Raw genomic sequence first — 25,974 nt, 5'->3', positions numbered from 1 at the left:
CACCTTGTCTGATTTGGCAAGATTTATTTTGCAAATTATGGTGAATAATAAGTATTTGGTCATTAACAAAAGTTCATCTCAATATTTGCTGCAGCAAGCGGGCCCCTAAGCTGCAGTGATCACCACTAGCACAATGAGAAAAAGTCTCAAGGTGCAGAGGTGAGTTAGGCCTCTTTCACACATCCCGTTTTCGCCGTCAGGCGAGATCCGGCTATTTTTACTAAAACCGGATCCGGCGAAATGCAATGTCGGATCCGGTTTTCCCCCATTGACTTGCATTAGCGCCGGATCGACATGCGTTTCGTCCGGTTTTCGCCGGATCCGGCAATGTGTCGCAATCCGGCGTCTGGAAAAAACGGCAACTGTAACGTTTTTTGTCTCCATTGAAAAAGCCGGATCCGGCGCGTCCGGCTTTTTCACACAATGAAAGTCTATGAGCGCCGCATCCGGCTTTGGCTGGATCCGTTTTTTTTGGTCTGAGCATGCTCAGTAGCCCTGTCCACAACAAACATATATAAACCCATGACAGTGGGACCCTCAGCCACAGCCAAAATGCCACCTAAAAAGAGAGGAGACCGATGCAGAAAATGGCAGGAGACGACAACTGCACCACCCCAAATGGAGCATGGTGACCAGGCAGAGGGGAGTCCACCAGCAGATGACAGACGGTAATTATGACATCCCCCATTCCTCAAAACTAGGGCCATGGAATATCAAGATATTCATTGGCCCTTTGTTTCTCTTTATTCACCAGCAGAATACGCCCTAGAGATGATACAGTAGCAGCAACAACCGGAGTGGAGTCTGGCCAGCAGGAGGACACCACATCTTCTTCTGGGAGCCCTCCCTCGCATCGTCAGCGTTTGACGGTAAGTTTTTATTTACAATATCCATCATCTCTGGAATACATGTCTATTCATTGGCTTTTATTTCAAAACCGGAATCACAAGCTGAAGAGGAGCTCCCAGAAGAACAACGAAGGGGTGGACGGATACCAATTGTGAGCCCACTCCAGGTAAGTTTCTTGTACCAAACGCAGAAAGACAACATCACACTACACACAACACATAGAAAACAATGTACCGCAGACATCACACAGCAAACAAATATGCCAACATCCAAACACATAATTTTTTTTCTTTTCTTCTCTAGTCTTCCCAATCTGGTGCTTGGCCAAGAGGTCCTCGCAGTGCCTCCCAGGGTCGTCGGCGACAGCAACACGGCGGTCACCAGCGTGTAAGTATAATATTTTAGTTTAATTTTTTTACACTTTTTATTTCATGTCTTAAAGTGTGGTGCCTAATTTTGCTATTTTTTTCTTTTACTTTAACAGCCTTCACAGCGTGCTCCCGACTCTGACTGTGAGGATGGAGGAATTGATGTGGAACAGCTAATCGATCTCGTCAGAGAAAAGGAGCCGCTATGGAATATGGCTGACCGCCGCCATGCTGACCTGATAGTTACCCGACGGCTCTGTGAGGAAATCTGTTTGCTCCTTGTGGACCGCTGGGAGGACCTCGATGCTCGGGCCCAGATTAAAGAGCGTAAGTATATACAGTACCGGTTGCTTGATGTAAACCAGTGTTTCCTGAACTCCAGTCCTCATGGTCCCCACGGATCATGTTTTCAGGATTTCCTTTAGAGGACCACTATGGAAATCCTGAAAACATGACCTGTGGGGGCATGAGGACTGGAGTTTGTGAAACACTGATGTTGTATACTAACCACTTTGTGCTTTCTCGTTTCAGGGGAGAGAATTGTGAAGCGGTGGCGGTCTGTGAGGGATCGTTTCAAGAAGGAGTTCAACAAAGAGATGCGGGCCCCGAGTGGCTCTGGAGGACGCAGGAGCAAGTACAAGTACGCACGAGCCCTGTCGTTCCTCCGGGATACAATGGTCACCAGAAGGTAAATATTACACACCACATGTCAAAAATAATCTTTACATGTCTAATTTTTTTTTCCAGCCAGGGCCATGCCATGTCACTATATTAATTGTATTTTTTTCTCTTTATTCCACAGCACGGTGACCAGCACTCGGGAGCCTGCACGCTTGGACCCTTCTGAAGCGATCCCTGAGGAGACCTGCACCGAGGGACACTTCGACCGCCCCGGTACATCTGCACCTTCCCAGCCTTCCCACACATTCGACCCATCTGTCCCATCCACCAGCGCAGGAGCATCGTGGCCGCCTACATTACATGAAGCTGCTGGTGAGGAGATCGCTTTCCCTTTACCCCACGCTTCTGCCCCTGCCACCTCTAATACACCTGCGGGTACTGGGCGGCAGTGGCACCAGGGGTCAGGAAAAGAGCCAGAGTTCTTGCATCTGAATGCATCTTTTCAGAACTGTTCACAGCAAATCTCTGCAGGCTTTCAGCAGATCAACTCCATCATTCTGGAGTTGAAGACACTTCTGCAAACCATGCATTCAGAAGCAAGATCTTCGCCAAACCACACCTTTGTCATGTCTGTTGTGGAGCGCATGGAAACGCTCTCTCCTAGCCAGCAGATGCATGTAATGCATTCGTGCCATGGTGCTCTACTGCAAGTTACCTCCCAACCTCCTCCTCCCACCCCTGTAGTTCCTCCACCTGCACCCCCTCCAGCCACTGTCCCTCTTCCCACTCCTATTACATACCAGCCACCTCCCCAGTACCACCAACCTCCCCAGTACCAGCAACCACCCCTGTACCAGCCATCTCCCCACTTCCAGCAACCTGTCCCGTACCAAACTCCTTCCCCATACCACTTTCCATCCACATCATCTGCTCCTACAGTCCCTGCCCAACACTCTACTCCACCACCCATTCTCTATTTTTTTTCCACACCTTCACCTCTAACTGTTCCTTCCCCACCACGATCCCAGTCCTCTCTCCACACTCCCAGTGTCGAAGTGTCCCGCAGCCCCTCCAGCAGTATTTCCACCCCACAATACACAAACTTATAATTTTGTGTTCAATAAAAATGACCATTGTTGTTGTTTCAAAGCTTTATTCTAAAAGTTTTATAAAATTTCAAAACATTTTATTAAAAAATTTTTTTTACAAAATAACTTTATCAATAAAAGTTAAATTATTGGTTTAAAATGGTTGTCTGTGATTTATTTCTGTGGCGAAATATGGTATACCAAAAGGTTTAATACAGGGTATTTAAAAGCTATAATACAGGGTATTTTAAAGGTAAAAAGGTATTCAAAACCAGGTATATAACTGTGGGGAAAAAGGTAACAACATTTTACCTTTTTGCCACATTTGTGTTTCTGGTTGTGTTTTAAGCAAAGTATTTCACCTTTTATAAAAAGTTGTGTATCTTGTTGGTGATAATGTACACAATAATGTACACAACTTTTGTTAAAAGGTGAAATACTTTGAATAAAACACAACCAGGTACACACCTGTGGCCAAAAGGTAAAAATAGTTCAACCACGACAACATAGCCAAGTTTGGTTGGCAAAGGTATACTGTTGGTATAGAAGGTACACAACTTTGGTTAAGGGCAGAAATTTTTCACACTCTGTCATCCTGCCAGTGTAGTATTCCTTGAGGTGACATAAGGTATTGTGCAAAATGGTCCCTCATTACTGAAACGGTCACAGAACTTCTAGTGGTAATGTTCTGGTAATCTTGCAAGGTGGTTTCTTCAGAGGTGTCCTCAATGGAAATGGGTTCCTTGCAGAGAACAAAATTGTGGAGTACCACGCAAGCTTTGATCACCTCGTCCACAGTTTCAGTCTTGAGGTTGATCGCAGTCAATAGGACCCGCCATTTGGCTGTCAGAATACCAAAGGCACATTCCACCATTCTTCTTGCTCTTGTGAGGCGGTAATTAAACATGTGTTTTGTTCTTGACAATCCTCTGCTACAGTACGGTTTCAAAAGGTGTTCTGACAGCTGGAAGGCTTCATCCCCTACACAGACAAATGGCATAGGTGGGCCAGATTTTTGCGGCAGCTGTCTAGGGGGTGGGAACTGGAAGGTGTTTCCATACAGTTTACGCCCCATGGCAGACAGTTTGAAAACTTGGGTCATTTGAGCGGCCATAGGCCCCGATATCCACTGCAATAAATTTATACTCCGCGTCAGCGATTGCCATGAGGACAATGGAAAAATATTTCTTGTAATTGAAAAATTCCGATCCTGATCCTGATGGCTTAACAATGCGGATATGTTTCCCATCCACAGCGCCCAAGCAATTGGGAAACTGACATATCTGTTGAAACTTGTCAGCTATTTCAATCCACCTCTCTGTTGTGGGCTCTGGTAAAAACTCATCAAGTAAACAGTCCCACAGCGCACGGCATGTGCACTTCACAATTCCAGATATGGTGGAAATCCCAAGTCTGGAAATGGAAATGGAGTGACGAAAGGGATTCTCCAGTTGCAAGGAATCTATGGGCAAATAAAAAAAAAATTAGTTCCAAATCACAGCATTCATACCAAAAATCAGCTATAACACTTGGAGATACAAAGTACCACCAACAACATTCCAGTGAAAGTCTGCTCTGATGCAATCAGATACAATAAATGTGTCTTACCTTAGAGTCACCATCAGACGCTCTGTCGGTGAAATGGAGAAGCGGCAATAGGTGTCTGATTTTCTTATGCGGTGTGCTATGCGCTCCACCAAGTAATCAAAATTCTCCATTTTCATCCGAACATATGCGAAAAATTTCTCCGGGTTTCGTCTAAGGTCCATGCAGAGTGTAGAATAGACCCCACGCGTCATTCTCTTGGCTGTGATGGGGTATATCCACAAATGGCGTCAACGATGTATGATGTGCTGCTGTCTCGCTCTCTCCTTCTCCAGAACAATCACCCTCAAACGATTTGCCTCCGCTGTAAAATCCACCAAGTTCTTCAAAATATTTCCAATCACAACATCCATCTTCGCCAGTCAATTGCTCTTCTCTCCAACCTCTCCAACCTGCACTTTCTCCTCTACAACTTGTCAAAGATGGGCTGTAGGAACACGGTATATATAGGTTTTCAGTAGCCAATCCCGTTCGGAAGCCCCCCAAGGGGCTGGCTTTTTAAAAACCGGATCCGGCGTATCCGTCGAAAAACGGTTGAAACGGATGAGACTGATCCGGTTTTTGGTCGGATGTGCATGACGGATCCGGCAGAAAACCGGATCCGTCACATCTGGTTTTAGATAACATTTGCCGGATCCGGCGACGCCGGATTGCGCATGACGGCGAAAAACTGATGTGTGAAAGTAGCCTTAACCGTGAGATATTTCTCCTGGTGAACTGCGATAAACTTGCCTCTGCACCGTGAGACTCTCTCACGGTGCTAGCGGGGATCTCACTAAGGTCATGGCAGTTCAGCGGTCCTAGGAACGGAGACTCACTGACCAGAAGGCACCTCGATGATGTCACCACCGGTCTCAGGCTTTGTTTGCAGCACTTCAGTCACCATTGGTTCTCAGCCGGGAAGATCGCATCTTGGCACCGTCCAAGTTGAAAACTGTTTTACCACCAGACATGGATTATGGTGTGGGACAGAACGACAGAGGTGATGGGTATTGTTTTTTAATTTTAGTTTTATTACAGGAGAACAAGGACTTTTGTGGAATTTTACGTTTAAATAAAAAAGGAAAACTGTGTTTTGATTAATTACTTTATTCTTGCTGTGTCTTTACTTACCATACAACTGTTGGATTAGTAATGGATATGTGTCTTACAGACACCTCTCCATTACTAAGCCGTGGGCTTGATATCACCTGACAATACAAAGGTGATGTCAACTCCACAAATATTAACCCCACTTACCACCACTACAGGGCAAGTGGGGAGATCTGGGCAAAGTGCCAGAATTGGTGCATCTAATAGATGTGCCTTTTCTGGGCAGATGTGGGCTGCTATTTTTAGGCCTGGGGGAAAATATCTGTTGCCCCTTACCAGCCTGAGAATATCAGCCCTCAGCTGTCTGCCGTTTTTTTTTTCTTTTCTTATTATTATTTAAATAATTAAAAAATACGGCATGGGGGCACCTCTATTCTTCATAACTATCCCTTCTGAACTTGACAGTTGAGGGTTGCTGCCCCCAGCTGTGAGTTTTGCCTTGCTGGATATAAAAAATACAGGGGAACCCACGCTGTTTTTTTTTTTTTTAAATTATTTATTTACAGTGCAGGAGCGGCTAATGAATACTTCCATCCGCTGCTCCTGCTCTCGCTGTTATTAGCGGCAGCAGGTGTCGGATGATGGGAGCAGTTGTTCCATCAGCTGACACCAGTAACCGGAGGTGAGCTTTATACATCCAGTCACAGCTGAGAGCTCACACTGCCTTTTGACAGCGTGGAAACTGTGGCTCTCTGATTGGGGATGATTTTCACCGCCGATCAGAAGCAGGGTTTGCTGCGCTATCATGCACATGACAGCTTGGCAAACACTGGATGTTCAGGCCTCCCATTCAAGTAAATCGGGTTCGGGTCCGGGTACTGTTCTGGTACCCGAACCCGTACTTTTTGTAACTGTTCGGCCGGACCCGAACAACCAGGGGTCCGCCCATATCTTCTTATGACCAATAGACAACACCAGAAGTGTCTTACCTGGGCCTAGGAGAAAAAGAACTGGACTGTTGCTCAGTGGTTCAAGGTGTTGTTTTCAGATGTAAGTAACTTTTGCTTTTCATTTGGAAATTAAGGTCCCACAGTCTGGAGGAAGAGTGGAGAGGCCACAATCCAAGCTGTTTGAGGTCTAGTGTGAAGTTTCCACAATCAGTAATGGTTTTGGGAGCTATGTTTTCTTCTGGTATAGGTCTACTGTGTTTTATCAAGACCAAAGTAAGTCCAGCCATCTACCAGGAAATTTTAGAGCACTTAATGCTTCCCTCTGCCGGCAAGCATTTTGGTGATGGAAATTTCAGTTTCTAGCAGGACTTGGCACCTCTCCACACTGCCAAAAGTACCAATACCTGGTTTACAAACAACAGTATCACTGTGCTTGATTGGCCAGCAAACTCGCCTGACCTTAACCTCATAGAGAATCTATGGGGTATTGTCAAGAGGAAGATGAGACACCAGACCCAACAATGCAGATCAGCTGAAGGCTGCTATCAAAGCAACCTGGGCTTCCATAACACCTCAGTAGTGCCACAGGCTGATCGCCTCCGTGCCACGCCACATTGATGCAGTAATTGATGCAAAAGGAGCCCCGACCAAGTATTGAGTGCATTTACTGAACATACATTTCAGTAGGCCAACATTTCAGATTTTAAATAATTTTTCAAGTTGGTGTTATAAAGTATTCTAATTTACTGAGATAATGACTTTTGGGATTTCATTGGCTGTAAGCCATAATCATCAACATTAACAGAAATAAACACTTGAAATAGGTCTATCTTTAATGACTCTATATAATGAGTTTCACTTTTTTCTATTGAGGAACTGAAATAAATACAATTACAGGTTCTTCTCACAAAATTAGAATATCAAAAAGTTCATTTAATTCAGTTCTTCAATACAAAAAGTGAAACTGATATATAGTCATTACAGAGTGATCGATTTTAAAGTGTTTATTTCTTTTAATGATTATTACTACTGCTATTACTATTTTACTAAATAAATGTATCACTTAAACAAAAGTCATGTATGAGAGAGTGTGAGACGGATGTTTTGCTTACCGACGCCACAGCCCTGGTAAAAAGTAAATTATCTCAATTATTGACCTGCTGTTGATTTGTTCATTGTGCTTTTCAAAGATCGCAATAAGGCCACATTCAGTATTTGGTCAGTATCTTAAATGAGTATTTGTAAGCCAAAATCAGAGTGGAACAATCAGAATAAAAGTATAATAGTAAAATACAGGCGCTGCTGTATTTTTGACCCTCTCCTGGTTTTGGCTTACAATTACTGATTTAATATACTGACTGAATACTGAACGTGTCCTAAGGCATGGCTCAAATTTATCCTGAGCACTTACAGCAGGGTTTCCATGTCAATTTCTGAAATACTTGATTCAGACAGAACTTTCATCGGAAGATTCCTTGCAATGAGGCAGATGGAGACTCTGTGGAGTTGGTAAGCCAAACCTCCAACTCCTCAGTTTCTCTGACTCCCAATTACACAACTCTGACTCCACAGCGCTGGCTCATTACTGAGCATGTACATAAAGTTCAGTACAGATTAATCTCAACTAAAAGCCTAGATTCTTAGATTAGGAACAGAACAGACATTAATAAGACATTTCATAACTTTATCAAATCCTTATGAAAACATTTATAGCACATACTGTATTGAACTACTGTAACCAATTTATTATATATTGTTGGAGTCGGTTCATTTTATACCAACCCCACCAAAATGGACTCAGACTCCACAGATCTGCTGTCTGGCCTATGATTCGGCAGTATGCGTTAAGTGTGCAGAAAAGCATAGTCAGCCAAAGTGTTTTGCACCTATGAAGAGAAGGATTCTGCTGTACTGAGGCTAGGCAGAGTCCAGAGTAACTCTGCTGACTCATTATAGTGAATGAATCCATCGAGGGGTTTTTATCTAAATTTTTTCATTCGGAGATTTAGATGGACACCCCGATATTTAATTCAATGCAGTGTATAGGATAAGGCTATGTGCACACAGTGCAGAATCATCAGTGGATTTTTCCGCGCTGATTTTACAAAATCTGCAGGTAAATCCGCAGGTCAAAAGACCTGCAGTTTACCTGCGGATTAGTCTGCGGTTTTGCCCTGCTGTTTATCACCTTCACAATAGAGGAGATGGCAAACCGCAGCGGAATCAGGAGAAAAGAATGACATGTCAACCGCAGCAAAAAACGCGCGGAAAAAAAAGCACCGTCTGCACAGTGGTTTCAATTTTCCATAGGCTAGAATGGTACTGTACATCACCTGCAGTTCTGCTGCGGATCCGCAGGGCCAAATCCGCTGCGGATCCGCAGCAGAATCCGCACTGTGTGCACATAGCCATAATGTGATTCAAAATGTTATGTAAAATATTCCCAATAGAATCTTGAATTCAATCCACAAAAAAAACAAGTTCCCTCTAAGTTCCTTCATCTCTTAACAGAAATATATAAGTGTTTTCACGTTAATGGTAACACACAGGCTCTGGAAAAGTGAAACCGCTCCCCCAAAAGCAATCCAGCTAGTTATGCACTTCCATATCCAATTGTACACCCCTCACGTTTTCAATGCCACACAGTGAGCCTAAGCTGTTGTGAGTTCATTCTCTGGTTCACCAGTTGTGAGTTCTCCTTCCAGACTCTCTCTGGTGGTAACAGGAGGTAGGCTGATTTAATCAGTAGAGATCTGCCACCTGATAATGAGGGTGACGATTGGATCTCAGGAGTCTCAGATTGGATTTAAGACAGCCGACGCCCTATTCAGTTGCTGGTTAATCCTTCTGGCTATTCAGCTCTTGGTTTTCAGCTCTGTTCCAGTCATCTAAAGCTAAGTTTTTCTGCTAATGTTCACACTTGATTTTGTTGGTCTATTCAGTTTTTGGGTGTGGTCAGCCAGCCCCGGCTGGGGGCTGTGCTGAATTTCTACTCTTATTTTTCAGTATTTTGCCAATTTGCTTTTTGTCCCTTACTAGTTTGGTCTCTTTTTGCTCTGTCTCAGAATATTTCAGAGTGCTGATATAGTGGGAGAAGTCTAGTGACTTCAGGGTTAATTTTGCTATCAGAAGTGTTGGACATTATTTTTGTAGGGTTTTTTGCAGGTTGCAGACAGTGTCTTTCCTTTCCTCTCTAGTTTGTGTAGGCCCCATCGTTTGCTCAGCCTATTTTCCTGCCTGTGTTTGTGCCTTCATCTTGTTTCACCGTCAATACATGTGTGGGGGCTATCTATTCCTTTGGGGTCTGCTCTGGGGCAGTTAGTTTTCCCCTGTTCATGCTTCAGGCTTATTTAGTCCTCCGGCTTTGACGAGGCATCTAGGAACATCGTAGGTACGCTCCACGGCTGCTGCTAGTTGTGTGGTAGGATCAGGGATCTGCAATCTGCATAGTTACCAACCTCTCTGGTTTTCTGTGACTTAGCTTGTTTTGCTTTTTTTCTCCTCGGTGACCCATTCATAACACTAAGCTACATTTAGCATTCACATGTTTCTCGGCTCTATAGTGATTAGTACCTGCTTAATTTACAGGTGCATGTTTACAGGTGATCGATCTGGGCACAGTGTACTTGGCACTATAATGACAGATTTGCAATTTCAACTCTGCAACATCTGTTGCTGTTTGTTTCTGAAAAACAATATGTGGACGTGATAGGACAGTCCAGACAAATTTTGTAATGTGCTGGTTGGTCTTGATACTGTTGTGTAGCCGGGCGTCATAGTGCAGTAAGTGAAACATTGTCATAATCTTTGACCTGACACTGGATGTTTCAAGCTTTCAGATTATTCAACGTTTGTTATTTTTTTCCTATTCCCATATAAACGAATTTGAGTGAGTTACACTATTATGCTTCAAGATTTCTTTCTGTATTGTGATATCTTTATTATTTTAAGACTGACTACTTCTGTAAATATTCAGTAAACCTTATGGGAACATGCTGTTAAGTGTTTTCTCCTTCTCCTCATTGGGGGACACAGGACAGTGGGTGTATGCTACTGCCGCCAGGAGGCTGACACTAAGTGGAAGAAAAAAGGTTAGCTCCTCCTCCGCAGTATACACCCTCGCCTCGATTGCAGGCGGAATCAGTTCTTGCTTAGTGTCCTAGGAGGCACACACGTCTGGTCTTTTTTCCAGACTTGTTTATTTATTTAACATAACATAGTTTTGAAGGCTGAAGGAAGACCTTATGTCCATCTAGTTCAGCCTATTTTTAGTGCAGCTGTTCTGCATTGTTGATCCTGGGGAAGGCAAAAAGCCCACAGAGTAGAATCCAATTTTCTCCATAGGGAAAAAAATTCCTTCCCGACTCCTAAGCTGGGTCAACCATCTACCTATAATATTATGTTATTCGTAACCTTCTATACTGTTACAAGAAATGCATCCATTCCTTTCTTAAATTCATTCAGTGAGTTGGCCATCACCACTTCCTCAGGAAGAGAATTCCAGAGCCTCACTGCTCTTACCGTGAAGAACGCTCTTCTATAAATTGTCTTTCCTCCAAACGAAGAGAATGCCCCCTTGTTCTTGTCACAGTCCTTGGTATAAACAGTTCATTGGAGAGATCTCTGTATTGCCCTCTGATATACTTGTACATATATATTAGGCCTCCCATAAGTCTTCTCTTTTCTAGAGTAAATAGACCTAATTTTGATAACCTTTCTGGGTATTGTAGTGAACCAACTCCATTTATCATTTTATTAGCCCGCCTTTGAACCTTTTCAAGTTCAGTAATGTCTTTCTTGAGCACCGGCGTCCAAAATTGCACACAATACTTCAAGTGTGGTCTGACGAGTGATTTGTACAGAGGGAGAATTATGTTTTCATCTCGTGTCCCCAGACCTCTTCTAATGCATCCCATGACCCTATTTGCTTTGGTGGCAGCTGCCTGACACTGGGCACTCCAATTTAGCTTCTTATTGACTAAGATGCCTAAGTCTTTTTCCATGTCTGATTTCCCCAGCAGTTTCCCATTTAGTAAGTAATTGTAGCATCGGTTTCTCCTTCCCATGTGCATAACCTTGCACTTATCTGTGTTAAACCTCATTTGCCATTTTTCAGCCCAATTCTCCAATTTACTCATATCTGTCTGTAGTGCAAACTGCCTCCTTTGTGTTAACTACCTTACATAGTTTTGTATCATCTGCAAATACTGATATTTTACTGTGTAAGCCATCCACTAGATCATTAATAAATATATTAAAAAGTAGGGGGCCCAATACAGAACCCTGTGGTACCCCACTAGTAACCCTGGCCCAATCTGAGTATGCACCATTAATAACCACTCTTTGTTTTCTTTCACTAAGCCAGCTACCTACCCATCTACACACATTTTCCCCTAGCCCAAGCTTTCTCATCTTACTTACCAATCTTTTATGTGTGACAGTGTCAAATGCTTTAGAGAAGTCGAGATAAATGACATCCAATGATTCTCCTTGGTCCATTTGAGAGCTTACTTCCTCATAGAATCTGATCAGGTTATTTTGACAGGAGCGATCCTTCATAAATCCATGTTGATATGGAGTTAAACATTTATTAACATTGAGATATTCCATAATGGTATCTCTTAGAAACCCTTCAAAAATTTTACCCACAACAGATGTTAAGCTTACCGGCCTATAGTTTCCAGGTTCCCTTTTACACCCCTTTTTGAATATTGGTACCACATTTGCTTGCTGCCAATCAAAAGGAACAGACCCTGTTTCTATAGACTCTTTAAATATTTTTTTTCTCTTTTTCATTTTTTCCGTGAATGAGACAGGGGCGACGGACCCTATTGAAAGGGTCCGATCTCCCCAAACCAACAACGGGTGAGCACGTGTGAGTGTCTCCTCCACGTATCCGTTCCCGCGACGCAGGACATGATGCCGGACTTGCCCTGACCACCCTAAGGTATCGAAACCCTAGGCTGTACAGAGGCCTACGAATAGTCCGTGCGGCCCCCACTGCACCACCAAAGCTAGACTGCGGTGCTGCAAGGCAGTGGACGGTCCCTCTCCTCATCCCTTGGAGGAAAAGATGGAGCTAGGGTGCCTGCACTGTCCTTGATTTGGATGCGGCCCCCCTTCCCCCCCCCCCCCCCCAACCAGAGGATCAGCTGGATCTCCAGAGGTGAGGCGCTGAAGGACGTTGGCTGGGAGGGCTCCTGAAACCCCCAGAGTCGGCATTCCTCTGGGCAGCAGCAGCGGTCGGGCACCAGCATGCGCCCCCACAGCGGTAGCACTCGGCAGCGCATGTCTTGACCAGACCTCGGGCTTTTTTGACGGTCCCGTCCCTGGGCGGGCGCTGTAAATTTAGTCCCCGGCTTCTGCCGGCACTAGGCCGTGGGCGGAAGTCCCGCCCCGTGACGCGCGTACTTCCGGCAAACCCGGCCCCGGAGCCTCGGGCGTGTGCCGAAAAATTTAGTCCCCGGCTTCAGCTGGCGCTAGGCCTCGAGCAGAAGCTCGGCCCATAGGATGTCACCGGCAGCGCCTTCTCTCCCTGCAGGACCGCCCACACGCCGAGGCACACTTTGGAAAAGGGTGCAGTGGTTCGGCAGGCTGGACGCCTAAAGGGGATCCATGACTAGGCACAGGGCTGGGGTAAGTGCTACCCCTGAAGGAGGAAGGCCGCCCTCTGTTTTTTTGACAGAGGCTAAGCAGTAGAACCCTGCAGGCATAGCACCTAACAGGGCTACTATGCCCAGAGCAGCTAAGACGTACACGTTTCTGTATGCTACGTGCACCTCCTGTCGGTCCGCCGTCCCACATGAAAAATCTGTGAAATCTGCGAGTCTGAAGTGCCCAGGAGCCTTCCTCTGCGACCGCCTGGAATGGGCTCTGCCTCTGTCGCAGTGTATGGCATTACGAGAGCAATCGAGTCCCTTGAAGCCCCAGATAGGGGCAGGGATAGTGGCTCGCCTGTCTTGGAGGGGTCTTCCACCTCACAGGAGCCTCCGACCTGCAGGGGCCGCTCTTTCACTAGGCAGACACGGGGGAATCGAACCCACACAGCGTCTCCTGGTCTGTCCGGTGCCTTGGCATCTGTGAGCTCTGCCTCTCGCTCGCCCTCGCCAGTAGTCGATAACGAGAACTCTGATTACGACTCGGTCGAGACCCTTGACTTAGTTACTCTGGGTTACCAGGAAACAGTGAACAACCTTATCGAGGCCATCAACCAGACCCTGGGGATTGACAATAAATCCACCCTGGCCTCATGGCACAGGATGTCCTTTAAGCGGGTCAAGCAGCCTCATAGAGTAATTGTCGCTCACCCAGAGTTGACGACATAGTACAGCTACACAGGGAACAGCCGGACAGGCGTTTCTTAGACCAGAAAGCACTTGACCTTTGAGGTGGGTGGAATGCCTGGCGGTAGATCCACCTGTGTCACGCTTGGCCTCTAAAGACCTCTTGTCCATACCTAACGGTTCCTCTATTAAGGATCCCACCGACTGTCTCATAGAGAGCCTGGCTCGCTCAGTATTGGAGGCGTCGGGTTCAGCACTTTCTCCCTCGTTCGCTGCAACTTGGGAAGTTAAGGCCATGGGCTCTGGGTCTGAATCATTATACAGAGCCTTGCAGGGTATGGACCTGCTGGCGGAGATAGCAGATATTGCTAATCAGATTGCGTTGGCCGCAGACTACTTGATTAATGCGTCTTTGGATACGGCTAGCTGTGCAGCACTCGCTGCCGCAAATGCAATCTCTATTAAGAGGGGCTCTGTGGTTGAGGCCTAGGCGTGCAGATTCAACCTCCAAGAAGTCCATAACTTCTTTACCTTTTCAGAGCGGCCGCCTATGGGGTGCCAGCGGCCATACTAGGCTGAGCGTGGCTGCATTCGCCTATTTGGTGAAAGGTTGGACCAGGTCATCTCTGACCCCACAGGGGGCAGGAGCAATTTTATTCCTCAATAAAGGGTTAAACAGCTTTTTCGTCACCTGCTTCAGACACGGTTTCGGTCCTTTCGCAACCCCAGGGGGGCTTCAGCAACCAACTCCGCCGTTGCAGGTTGCCCCAACCAGGACAGAGATCTTCAAGTCTCAAATAGAGCCTACCCATTGGGGAGAATGCAATTCCCAACAAGCCCAGATCAAGGGGACCTAGGTCCCAAGGATCTTCAGCCTAATGGCTCAAGGCAAGTGCCGGGCGACACCAGCAGAGTACCTTTAGGTGGTCTCCTACTCTGGTCTCGCCATGTCTAGCTCTCCTTCATGTACGACACATGGGTAAGGGAGGCTGGTATCCTCGGGGTACAAGTTAGACTTTGTCAAACAGCCTCCAAGACGATTTTTTTCTCTCTCGTCCTCCCAAGGTGGAATCCCGCGCACAAGCCTTGTTCAGGGCCATCAAGTTGCTCCGGAACACGGCGTTGTCATCCCCGTTCCGGAAGGCGAAAGATGACAGGTTTTCTATTCCGACCTGTTCACGGTCCCCAAAATGGATGGGACTGTCAGGCACATTCTGGACCTAAAGCTTCTGAACAGATTTGTGAGGATCAGACAGTCCCAGATGGAGTCTCTCCGTTCGGTCATAGCTGCCATAGAACAGGGAGAAGGTTTGGCTTCTGTCGACATCCAAGACGCGTACCTGTACATCCCCATTGTCCCTCCACATGAGAAAGTTCTATGCTTCGCTATCAGCGGCCTATACTTTCAGTTTGCAGCTCTCCCCTTTGGACTAGCTACCACCCCCGGAGTGTTTACAGGAGTCAGGGCGGGTGTCATGGCCATCCTGCACTCCCGGGGCATAGTCGTCTTGCCTTATTTAGACCTCTTGATCAAGGGCCCCTCATATCGAGCATGCGAGGAGAGCCATCATCATCACGCTAGGTACTCTTGCCCACTTAGGGTAGTTGGTCAACCTGGAGAAATCATCCCTGGTCCCAGCTCAGAGAATTTCTTTTTTAGGGATGATCTTCGGCACCTCCCGAGGGTTGTTAATCCTCCCTCGAGACAAGGCCCTAGCTCTTCGGCAAGGAGTCCAGATACTTCGCCAGCCAGTCCCACATACCTTTCATCTTTGCATGAGGGTCGTAAAGAAGAGGGTGGCAGCAACGGGAGCAGTTCCATTTGCCCAACTCCATCCTCGCCCCCTGCAGCACTCCCTCTTGGCATCATGGAACAAGAACCCGTTCTCACTCGACCACCAGTGCCGGTTGTCAAGGCAGGTCAGACAGGCACTTGGATGGAGGACAGTCAGTTCCTCTTATCTTCAGGGGAAACCCTTTCCCCCGGACCATGGGTTGGTGGTCACAACCGACGCCGGTCTCCTTGGCTATGGAGCAGTCTTTTTCACCATCACGCAACCCAGGGATGGTGGTCGCCGCAGGGGGCACGCTTCCCAATCAACTTGTTAGAAATTCAAGCAACCTGGCTGGCTCCGCAATGTTTTCATCATCCTCTAGCAGGCCACCCCGTCCGGATTCAAGCGGACAACGCCACAGCCGTGGCTAACATAAATCACCAGGGGAGCACACCCGCAGCAGAGCAGCCATGTATGAAGTGAGGCACATCCCTCACTGGGCCAAGAGGAATCACTCTGTGATTTCGGCCGTCCACATTCCGGACGTAGAGAGCTGGGCGGCAGGCTTCCTCAGCCGGCAGGGTCTTGTGTCCAGGGAATGGTCACTACACCCCAAGGTTTTTCCGGCAAGTCTGCCGATGTTGGGGAACGCCAGACGTGGACCTGACTGCCAACGGGTTAGGCGCCAAGGTGGTCGCGTTGGTCGCCTCTGTCCCGGGACCCGCGGGCAAGCGCCAGGAATGCGTTGGTTGTGCCATGAAACCAGTATTCGCCTCCCATACCTATTTCCTCCGCTGCCGCTATTCCCAAGGATCATTCAAGAGGATCAAGGCAGAAGGAGGTTCCAGTGGTGCTAATGGCCCCAGATTGGACTCGGTGGCCGTAGTACGCAAACCTGGTGCAGCTACTCGCTGACATTGCCTGGCGACTGCCAGAGTGCCCAGACCTACCTTCTCAGGCCCCGAACTACCACCCAAACCCAGGGGCCCTGTGTTTGACGGCTTAGCCGTTGAATCTTGGATTCTGACCTAGGCTGGGTTCGGACAAAATATGGTTACTACAATGGTTAGTGCCCAGAAGTCCACCTCAGTACATATTTTCCACCACACCTGGAGTATTGTCTTTTCATGGTGTCAGGACCACGGTCGTCCACTGGATTCTCTATTCCCAACATTTTGGCGTTTTTTACCATTCCGGTTTCGACTCGGGTTTAGCTCCAAGTTCCCTTAGGAGACTAATATCTGCCTTATCCGTCCTGTTCCGGCGCAGCGTCGCTACCAATCTGCAGGTATAGACCTTCAGTCAGGGGGTCTCACACTTGGTACCTCCCAATAGGACACCTCAGGACACCTGGGACCTTAACCTGGTCCTAGGCATTCTGCAGGAAGCTACATTCAAGCCACTACAAGAGGGTATCTTCGACATACCTTCCCTGGAAGGTGGTGTTCCTCGTGGTGATAACATCCATCAGGCTGGTCCCGGAGCTGGTAGCTCTATCTTGCCATGCTCCATTCCTGATATCTCACAAGGAGAAGGTGGTTCTTAGGCCAGCTCCCCATTTTTCTGCAGAAGGTTGTTTCCTCATTTTGTTTTAATGAGGATATTGCCTTGCCCTCCTTTTTTCCTGGCACCAGTATACCGGGTGGAAAAGGCTCTTCATACGTTAAACCTGGGAGCGCTCCCAGGAGGTACGTGTCACGGACGGCATCCTTTCGTCAGACACGCTGTTCGTGCTCCCTGAGGGTCGCAGGAAGGGACTTGCTGCCTCAAGAGTGACCATAGCCAGGTGGATTCGGCTGATGATTCCTACCGCACCAAAGGCGCAGCTGTGCCAGCGAGTGCACGCAACTCGAGCAGTGGGCGCCTCTCGGGCTCTTCGGCACCAGGCATCGGCGGAGCAGGTTTGCAAGGCAGCAACCTGGTCCAGCCAGCACACATTCTCCAAACATTACAAATGTCCATACGCTGTCTTCAGCACATGCAGCCTAGGTAAATGGATTCTCCAAGCAGTGGCACACCTTTACACAGTAGGTACGTGTAGCTTGGACCGGTGAGTCGACTCCCCACCCAGGGACTGCTTTAGGACGTTCCACTGTCCTGTGTCCCCCCCCCCATTGAGGCGAAGGAGAAACATGGATTTTTGTGATAACTCACAGTAAAATCCTTTTCTCCGAGATGCTCATTGGGGGACACAGCACCCACCCTACCCTGTTAGCCAATTGGCTCCTTTTTGTTTATTAATAGGTTTTTATGATACAAGGTGGGTTTTCTAGACAGGTTGTTACCTGCATTGAGGCTGAATTTGTCTTGTATATCTCCTACTGCTTTTGCACAGACCTGATTCCGCCTGCAATCGAGGTGAGGGTGTATACTGCGGAGGAGGAGCTAACCTTTTTTTCATCCACTTAGTGTCAGCCTCCTGGCGGCAGTAGCGTACACCCACTGTCCTGTGTCCCCCAATGAGTGTCTCAGAGAAAAGGATTTTATGGTGAGTTATCACAAAAATCCATGTTTTGCATCTCTGTAGTTCATTTCCCAAATGGGAGTACGGTAATTATTTCGAGATGATTTGGGTTACAAAAATGTCCAATCTGCTAATATTTTTGCACTTGTTTTATGACTGTTCCATGGCTATTCCATCGCAATATCTTTAAAGATCAACCATTGTTTTAATTTTATTTCATACATCAGTAGGTCACATGAAAAAAAGTAATTTTGTAATATATGTTATCAGAGAAATCTGCTTTTTTTTCCTCCTGATCTGATCTTTCGTTATCAAAAATTCAATTCCCAGGTAAAATCTGTTTTCAGTGAACACAGATTTTTATATTACTAAATTAAAATCTTACCAGTAGCAACTTTCATCTTCTATGTAGACGCGTGGAAGTTGAATTTGAAGGAGAGCTCCTCCTCACCTCCGGTCGTAGGCTGTTTTCACATTTGCGTCTGTGTGTGCAGTGTTTCATCCGCAGCAATCCGAATGTGTCGTGTATACATATCTTTAACATGGTGTAAGCAGGGGCATGCGTTTGCATCAGTTCACATGCATCAGCCTATTCATGCGTCGTTTTTTGGTGTGTGTTGGGGTCCGGTGAGCGCAACATGTTGCATTTTTGGAAGCGGCAAAAATCCGGCAAATATGCGCAGTCATGTGTATGCGGTTGAGTGCATCAAAAAAGCATTACCGTCTGTGGGAACGCATGCGTACGCAAGGACATGCGTATGCATGCGTTCTTCAAAATGTAAATAGACATCCCATGAGACACGCCCATTTTTATCTGATTGACATCAGACAAAAATGGGAACACATGCGCATAGACAACGCAAATGCATGCAAACGCAGCGTTTTTTGGCGTCATGCGTAAGATGATGCAGATAACAAATGCGTAAACGTGTTTTTGCATGCGTTTGCGGACGCAGATGATACGCTGCGGACACAAACACTAATGTGAACCTAGCCTTCATAGAATTTTATCAGTAGCAACTGTCATCTTGCGTCTCAGTAATATAAAAATCTGTCTACACTGAATGCAGATTGTACATGGGAATTTTGAGAATGATTGAGCAGTCCTGATGGAGAAAGGTAGATTTCTCTCATGAGATATATTACAAAATCACATTTTTATTACTATTAAAATGACAATTACTCTTTCAATTTCTTCTTTTTTTTTAATAACTTTTAAGGAACTGACTTTTTGGAAGGCAGTTCCACATATTAAGTGTGGTGTATTCAAAAAAATTATGAAAATCAACAAAGTTCTTAGTGGTACTCATCTAAATGTGGAAGACATTGTTTTTTGTATTGTCATTCCCTCAGTTCATTCCTTAAAGTGATGCGGAATCTGGACAATGTCTTCTTCAAGGTCTCCCATGATTATGTTGATACTACATTTGTGGCCAAAAGTATTGACACCACTGCAATTCTGTCAGATAATACTCAGTTTCTTCCTGAAAATGATTGCAATCACAAATTCTTTGGTATTATTATCTTCATTTAATTTGTCTTAATTGAAAAAACACAAAAGAGAATGAAGCAAAAAGCAAAACATTGATCATTTCACACAAAACTCCAAAAATGGGCCAGACAAAAGTATTGGCACCCTCAGCCTAATACTTGGTTGCACAACCTTTAGCCAAAATAGCTGCGACCAACCTCTTCCGGTAACCATCAATGAGTTTCTTACAATGCTCTGCTGGAATTTTAGACCATTCTTCTTTGGCCAACTGCTCCAGGTCCCTGATATTTGAAGGGTGCCTTCTCATTTTTAGATCTTTCCACAGGTGTTCTATGGGATTCAGGTCTGGACTCATTGCTGGCCACCTTAGAAGTCTCCAGTGCTTTCTCTCAAACCATTTTCCAGTGCTTTTTGAAGTGTGTTTTGGGTCATTGTCCTGATGGAAGACCCATGACCTCTGATGGAGACCCAGCTTTCTCACACTGGGCCTTACATTATTTGTTGGTAGTCTTCAGACTTCATAATTTCATGAACACGGTAAAGCAGTCCAGTGCCAGAGGCAGCAAAGCAACTCCAAAACATCTTGGAACCTCCGCCATGTTTGACTGTAGGGACCGTGTTTTTTTCTTTGAATGCCTCTTTTTTTTCTCCTGTAAACTCTATGTTGATGCCTTTGCCCAAAAAGCTCTACTTTTGTCTCATCTGACCAGAGAACATTCTTCCACAACGTTTTAGGCTTTTTCAGGTAAGTTTTGGCAAACTCCAGCCTGGCTTTTTTTATGTCTTGGGTAAAGAAGTGGGGTCTTCCTGGGTCTCCTACCATACAGTCCCTTTTCATTCAGACGCCGACGGATAGTACGGGTTGACACTGTTGTACCCTCGGACTGCAGGGCAGCTTGAACTTGTTTGGATGTTAGTCGAGGTTCTTAATCCAACATCCGCACAATCTTGCGTTGAAATCTCTTGTCAATTTTTCTTTTCCGTCCACATCTAGGGAGGTTAGCCACAGTGCCATTGGCTTTAAACTTCTTGATGACACTGCGCACGGTAGACACAGGAACATTCAGGTCTTTGGAGATGGACTTGTAGCCTTGAGATTGCTCATGCTTCCTCACAATTTGGTTTCTCAAGTCCTCAGACAGTTCTTTGGTCTTCTTTCTTTTCTCCATGCTCAATGTGGTACACACAAGGACACAGGACAGAGGTTGAGTCAACTTTAATCAATGTCAACTGGCTGCAAGTGTGATTTAGTTATTGCCAACACCTGTTAGGTGCCACAGGTAAGTTACAGGTGCTGTTAATTACACAAATTAGAGAAGCATCACATGATTTTTCGAACAGTGCCAATACTTTTGTCCACCCTCTTTTTTATGTTTGGTGTGGAATTATATCCAATTTGGCTTTAGGACAATTCTTTTTGTGTTTTTTCATTTAAGTCAAATTAAATGAAGATAATACCAAAGAATTTGTGTTTGCAATCATTTTCAGAAAGAAACTGAGTATTATCTGACAGAATTGCAGGGGTGTCAATACTTTTGGCCACAACTGTAGATGGTGGCCCGATTTGAACGCATCGGGTATTCTAGAATTTCTCTCTCTCTGCTCCGCAGATCTCCCGACGGAGGCGTGCGTCGTTCAAATGCGCTGATTGGTCGTGGCCGGCCGGGCGCGACCAATCAGTGCCGCGGGATTTCAGTTAGACAGAATTAGACGATTATATAGTAGATGAGCAGAAGGCACGTTCACATCCATCGCGTTAGTTGCTAATGAGCCATACAATAAATTTGTTTTTCGGCACCTATTCCAAAAGGTGCTGCATTTTCGCAGTTCTTTCTTGAGTATGTGTCATCAATGGAACGTTAGAGTGAGATTACATCAAAGCAATGCTAATAGGTGATGGTTACTTTTTACCAATATTCACTTAAAATCAGTTGTGTTCTGTATTACATCCTTTGCTAATATTTAACACATTGCCAAGAAATACAAAAAAAAATCTGCTAAATAAACTGGATTTGGAGCATCTGGACCACCTATTGGTCATCTAAGATCTTATTAGAGGGGTAATCTGGTTTGTATAACATCTAGTTTGTTTATAAAAAAATTATAAACAAACAAATTTAGCAACCTAAATTTTCCACAGCTTAGTAGTACAAGGTGCCTTAAAAAACCACTAGGATTAGAAGAAATAATCTAAACTCATTACTGCAGAGAATGACAGATGGCAAAATGGAAGCTGACACGTTTAGACGTGGATTTCCACAGCGCAGCCCGCCTAAACATGCCAGCTTTCATTTTTTGTGGTATTCTTCTTCTGGAAGAACCTTCTCCTTCTGCCATAGGGCAGCAGCGGTGTGTGTGTTTTTTTTTTTTTTTTCATTTAATAGTTGTTAAGCCCACACATTTGACACATGGATGTTGTTGTAAATGTCGTCTTAGTTTGATTTAATGATTTTTTTAACAAATGCAATATTTTTATTTTTCAGTGACCACGATGATGAAGTGACCACATTTGCAACTGCTAAAAGTAGTTTTGGAGGAAAGGGACTGAGTCCACGAGTACTTGCAAAGGACTGGAACACCCAAGAATCGCCACGCTCTTCCCCAAAACCTTATGCAAAGTCCAAGAAAGATGACATGTATGTCAGTTTAATGTTTTGTTGCTACTTCAAGTTGGAGTGTAACTAACATATGGCTATAATGGTTGTGCATCACTCTGAAAATGTTAAATATAGTCCAAATGTTATATCTTGGGACTGAAGAACACTATTGGTATGATGCAACATTTTTCTACTTTTAAAGTTTTAGGATTGCAATAGATCCATGGGTGAAATGCTTGCTGGAAGGAAGTATTAGGCTTAGCACACCTCTTGAACGCAACTATAAAGTTTCCTGAAAAAAGTATTCATACCTTGTGAATTTTTCCACAATTCTTTTTATGTTTCACCCGCAAACAAGAGTATTTTTTGAGGAGGTTTATGTGACATACCATCACAAAGTAGCAAATATTTGTGAAGTGATTTTCTAAATATTTTAAAAAATAAATCTGAACATTGTGACCTTTGTATTGCTCCCCTCCCCCTGAAGTCAATACTTTGTAAGCCAACCTTTCACTGCAATTACTGCTGCAAGTATTTTGCATTATGGCACTACCAGCTTTGCACATCTAGAGGCTGAAATTTTTACCTACTCTACCTTGCAAACTAACGCCAGCTTGGTGAGATTGGATGGAGGCATCAGTGAACAGCAATTTTAACGTTGTCACAGATTCTCAATGGGATTTAGGTTTTGACTGTGACTGGGGCCTGTACATGAATATGCTTTGATGTAAACCATTCCATTGTAGCTTTGGCAGTATGTTTATTATTATTATTATTTATATAGCACCATTCATTCCATGGTTACATACAAATTACAGATATCACTTACAGTAAACAAACTAACAATCACAGACTGATACAGAGGGGAGAGGACCCTGCCCTTTCGGGCTTACATGCTGCAGGATGGTGGGGGAAGGAGATAGTAGGTTGGTGGGTTGCAGAAGTTCCGGTGTTGATTGAGGTGATATCTCCGGTAGTGGTGAGAGAGGAGGAGGTAGAATTGTTGTCCTGCTGGAAGGTGAATCTGTGACCCAGTCTCAAGTCTTTTGTAGCTCCTTAACAGGTTGTCCTCAAGGATTGCTCTGTGTTTTGCTCCATCCATCTTCTCTTCAACTCTGACTTCTCTTTCCTTCCTGAAGAAATGCATCCCCGCAGTATGATACTTCACTCTGAATGCACCATCCCCTTTATCAACAGTGCTGGTTGCAGCACTGTTGATAAAGGGGATGGTGCATTCAGAGTGAAGTACAGTGTTAGTTTTCTGCCATACATAGTTTTTGCATTTAGCCCCAAAAGTTGTAGTTAGGTCTCATCTGACCAGAGCCATTCTTCAATTAGTGACCTCTTTGCTAGTGATGTCCTTTAACCCCTTAGTAACGAAGCCAATTTGCAGCTTAATCACCAGGCCAATTTTTACAATTCTGACCACTGTCACTTTGAGGTTATAACTCTGGAATGCTTTAACGGGATTCCGCCGATTATGAAATTGTTTTTTTGTGACATATTTTACTTCATGTTAGTGGTAAAAATTTTTCACTATAACTTGCGTTTATTTATGAAAAAAAACAGAAATATGGCGACAATTTTTAATATTTTGAAATTTTCAAACTTTTAATTTGTATGCCCTTAAATCAGAGAGATATGTCACACAAATTACTTACTAAATAACATTTCCCACAGGTGTACTTTACATCACCACAATTCTGGAAACAATTTTTTTTTTGTTAGGAAGTTATAAGGGTTAAAAGTTGACCAACGATTTCTCATTTTTACAACAAAATTTACAAAACCATTTTTTTATTGACCACCTCACATTTGAAGTCACTTTGAGGGGTCTATATGGCAGAAAATACCCAAAAGTGACACCATTCTAAAAACTTCACCCCTCAAGGTGCTAAAAACCAGATTCAAGAAGTTTATTAACCCTTTAAGTTCTTCACAGGAACTGAAGCAATGTGGAAGGAAAAAAATAACATTTAACTTTTTTCAAACATTTTACTTCAGAACCAATTTTTTTTTTATTTTCACAAATGTAAAAAGAGAAAATGAACCACAAAATTAGTTGTGCAATTTGTCCTGAATACGCCGATACCCCATATGTGGGGGAACCACTGTTTTGGCACATGGCTTGGAACGGAAGGAGCGCCATTTGACTTTTTCAATGCAGAATTGGCTGGAATTGAGATCGGACGCCATGTTGCATTTGGAGAGCCCCTGATGTGCCTAAACAGTGGAAACCACCCACAAGTGACACCATTTTGGAAACTAGACCTCTTAAAGAATTTAACTAGATGTGTGGTGAGAACTTTGAACCTCCAAGTGCTTCACAGAAGTTTATAACGTAGAGCCGTGAAAATAAAAAATCATATTATTTCCACAAAAATATTTTCGCCCCAAATTTTTATTTTCACAAGGGTAACGAGAAATTAGACCCTCAAAGTTGTTGTGCAATTTGTACTGAGCACATTGATGCCCCATATGTGGGGGTAAACCACTGTTTGGGCGCCCAGCAGAGCTCAGAAGATATGGAGCACCGTTTGACTTTTTCAATGCAGAATTGGCTGGAATTGAGATCAGACTACATGTCACGTTTGGAGAGACCCTGATGTGCCTAAACAGTGAAAACCACCCACAAGTGACACCATTTTGGAAACTAGATGCCTTAAGGAACTTATCTAGATGTGTGGTGAGCAATTTGAACCCCCCAAGTGCTTCACAGACGTTTATAACGCAGAGCTGTGAAAATAAAAAATCATTTTTTTTCCTCAAAAAGTATTTTTTAGCACGCTATTTATTATTTTCACAAGGGTTAATTAACGGCGCTGTGTTTTACGTACCCTTAACTACCACTGTTAAAAGGCGTAATGGCGGTTGTTAAGGGGTTAAAGTAGACAGCCATATCTTGGTGGCTTTGCAGTTATTCCATATGCCTTCCATTTTTGTTTGGCTTGAGCATTGCTTCTAGAGATGTTCAGAGTTTGGGCTATTTAATTTTATAACCTAGCCCTTCTTTAATCTTCACCACAACTTTATCCCTGACCTGCCTTGTGTGTTCCTTTTGGTTTTCAGGATGCAAATTTATCCATAATGGTCTCAAACAAACTTCTGAGACCTTCACAGAACAGCTCTAGTTATACTGAGAATAAATTACACATGGGCTGATTCAATTTACTAATCATGTGACTTGTGGAGGAAACTGGTCATTTAGAATTTTATGTAGGGGTGTCAGACTACAGGGAGCTGAATACAAATACACGTCACAATTTTCAGATTTTGTATTTTTAAAATAATCAGGTAACCATTTATCATTTCCATCACACTTAACAAATACTCTTTCTTGTGTATTAAAAGAATCATTAACTGTTTATAAAATACAAAATTCTAACAAGTCCAAACAATCCCTTCCTTGGTTTTCATCTCCTTTAGGCTACTTTCACATTTGCGTCTTTGTGCGCATCGTGCGTAAGTAGAAACGCATGCAAAAATGCACATGAGTTTTTGCATGCGTTTTCTAGGTGTCACATTTCACAGGAGGAAAATCCTTGAAAAATCTTTGAAACAGAATCCACCAATGGGACACCAGTGGGCATGTGTCATGGGAAGGGGGTGATTTAAACCAGTGTCTAGACATGTTTACTCTTAAAATGCACGCAATCGCAGGCTTACGCATGTCCATGCGCATGCCTGCGTTCCCATAGACTGTAATGCGCTGCTTTGACGCATTCCGTGCGCCAGTGTACGCATGCGTTTTTTTATTTCTTTGGGCGGACCCAAAAATGCAACATGTTGCGTCCGGCGCGTCTAGACTCACACCTGGAAATAGCATATGCAAACGCAAGACCATGCGTAT

General features: G+C 44.6%; 1 protein-coding gene across 3 annotated transcripts in view; it reads left to right on the top strand.

Annotated features, from left to right (window-relative positions):
• EDC4 (enhancer of mRNA decapping 4) overlaps positions 1-25,974 on the top strand; it is a 634,971-nt gene that overhangs the window by 402,823 nt on the left and 206,174 nt on the right. For all 3 annotated transcript variants that reach the window (XM_073576355.1, XM_073576356.1, XM_073576357.1), the window contains one exon: positions 22,011-22,163. In XM_073576355.1, coding sequence (XP_073432456.1) covers positions 22,011-22,163 — 153 coding nt within the window. The remainder of the gene's footprint in view (positions 1-22,010; positions 22,164-25,974) is intronic.

Source organism: Dendrobates tinctorius, unplaced genomic scaffold (assembly GCF_039654945.1).
Source record: "Dendrobates tinctorius isolate UK_male_01 unplaced genomic scaffold, ASM3965494v1 ptg000048l, whole genome shotgun sequence".
Classification (NCBI taxonomy): domain Eukaryota; kingdom Metazoa; phylum Chordata; class Amphibia; order Anura; family Dendrobatidae; genus Dendrobates; species Dendrobates tinctorius.
Note: the sequence above shows the minus strand (reverse complement) of the source record. Positions and strands in the feature narration are given on the sequence as shown.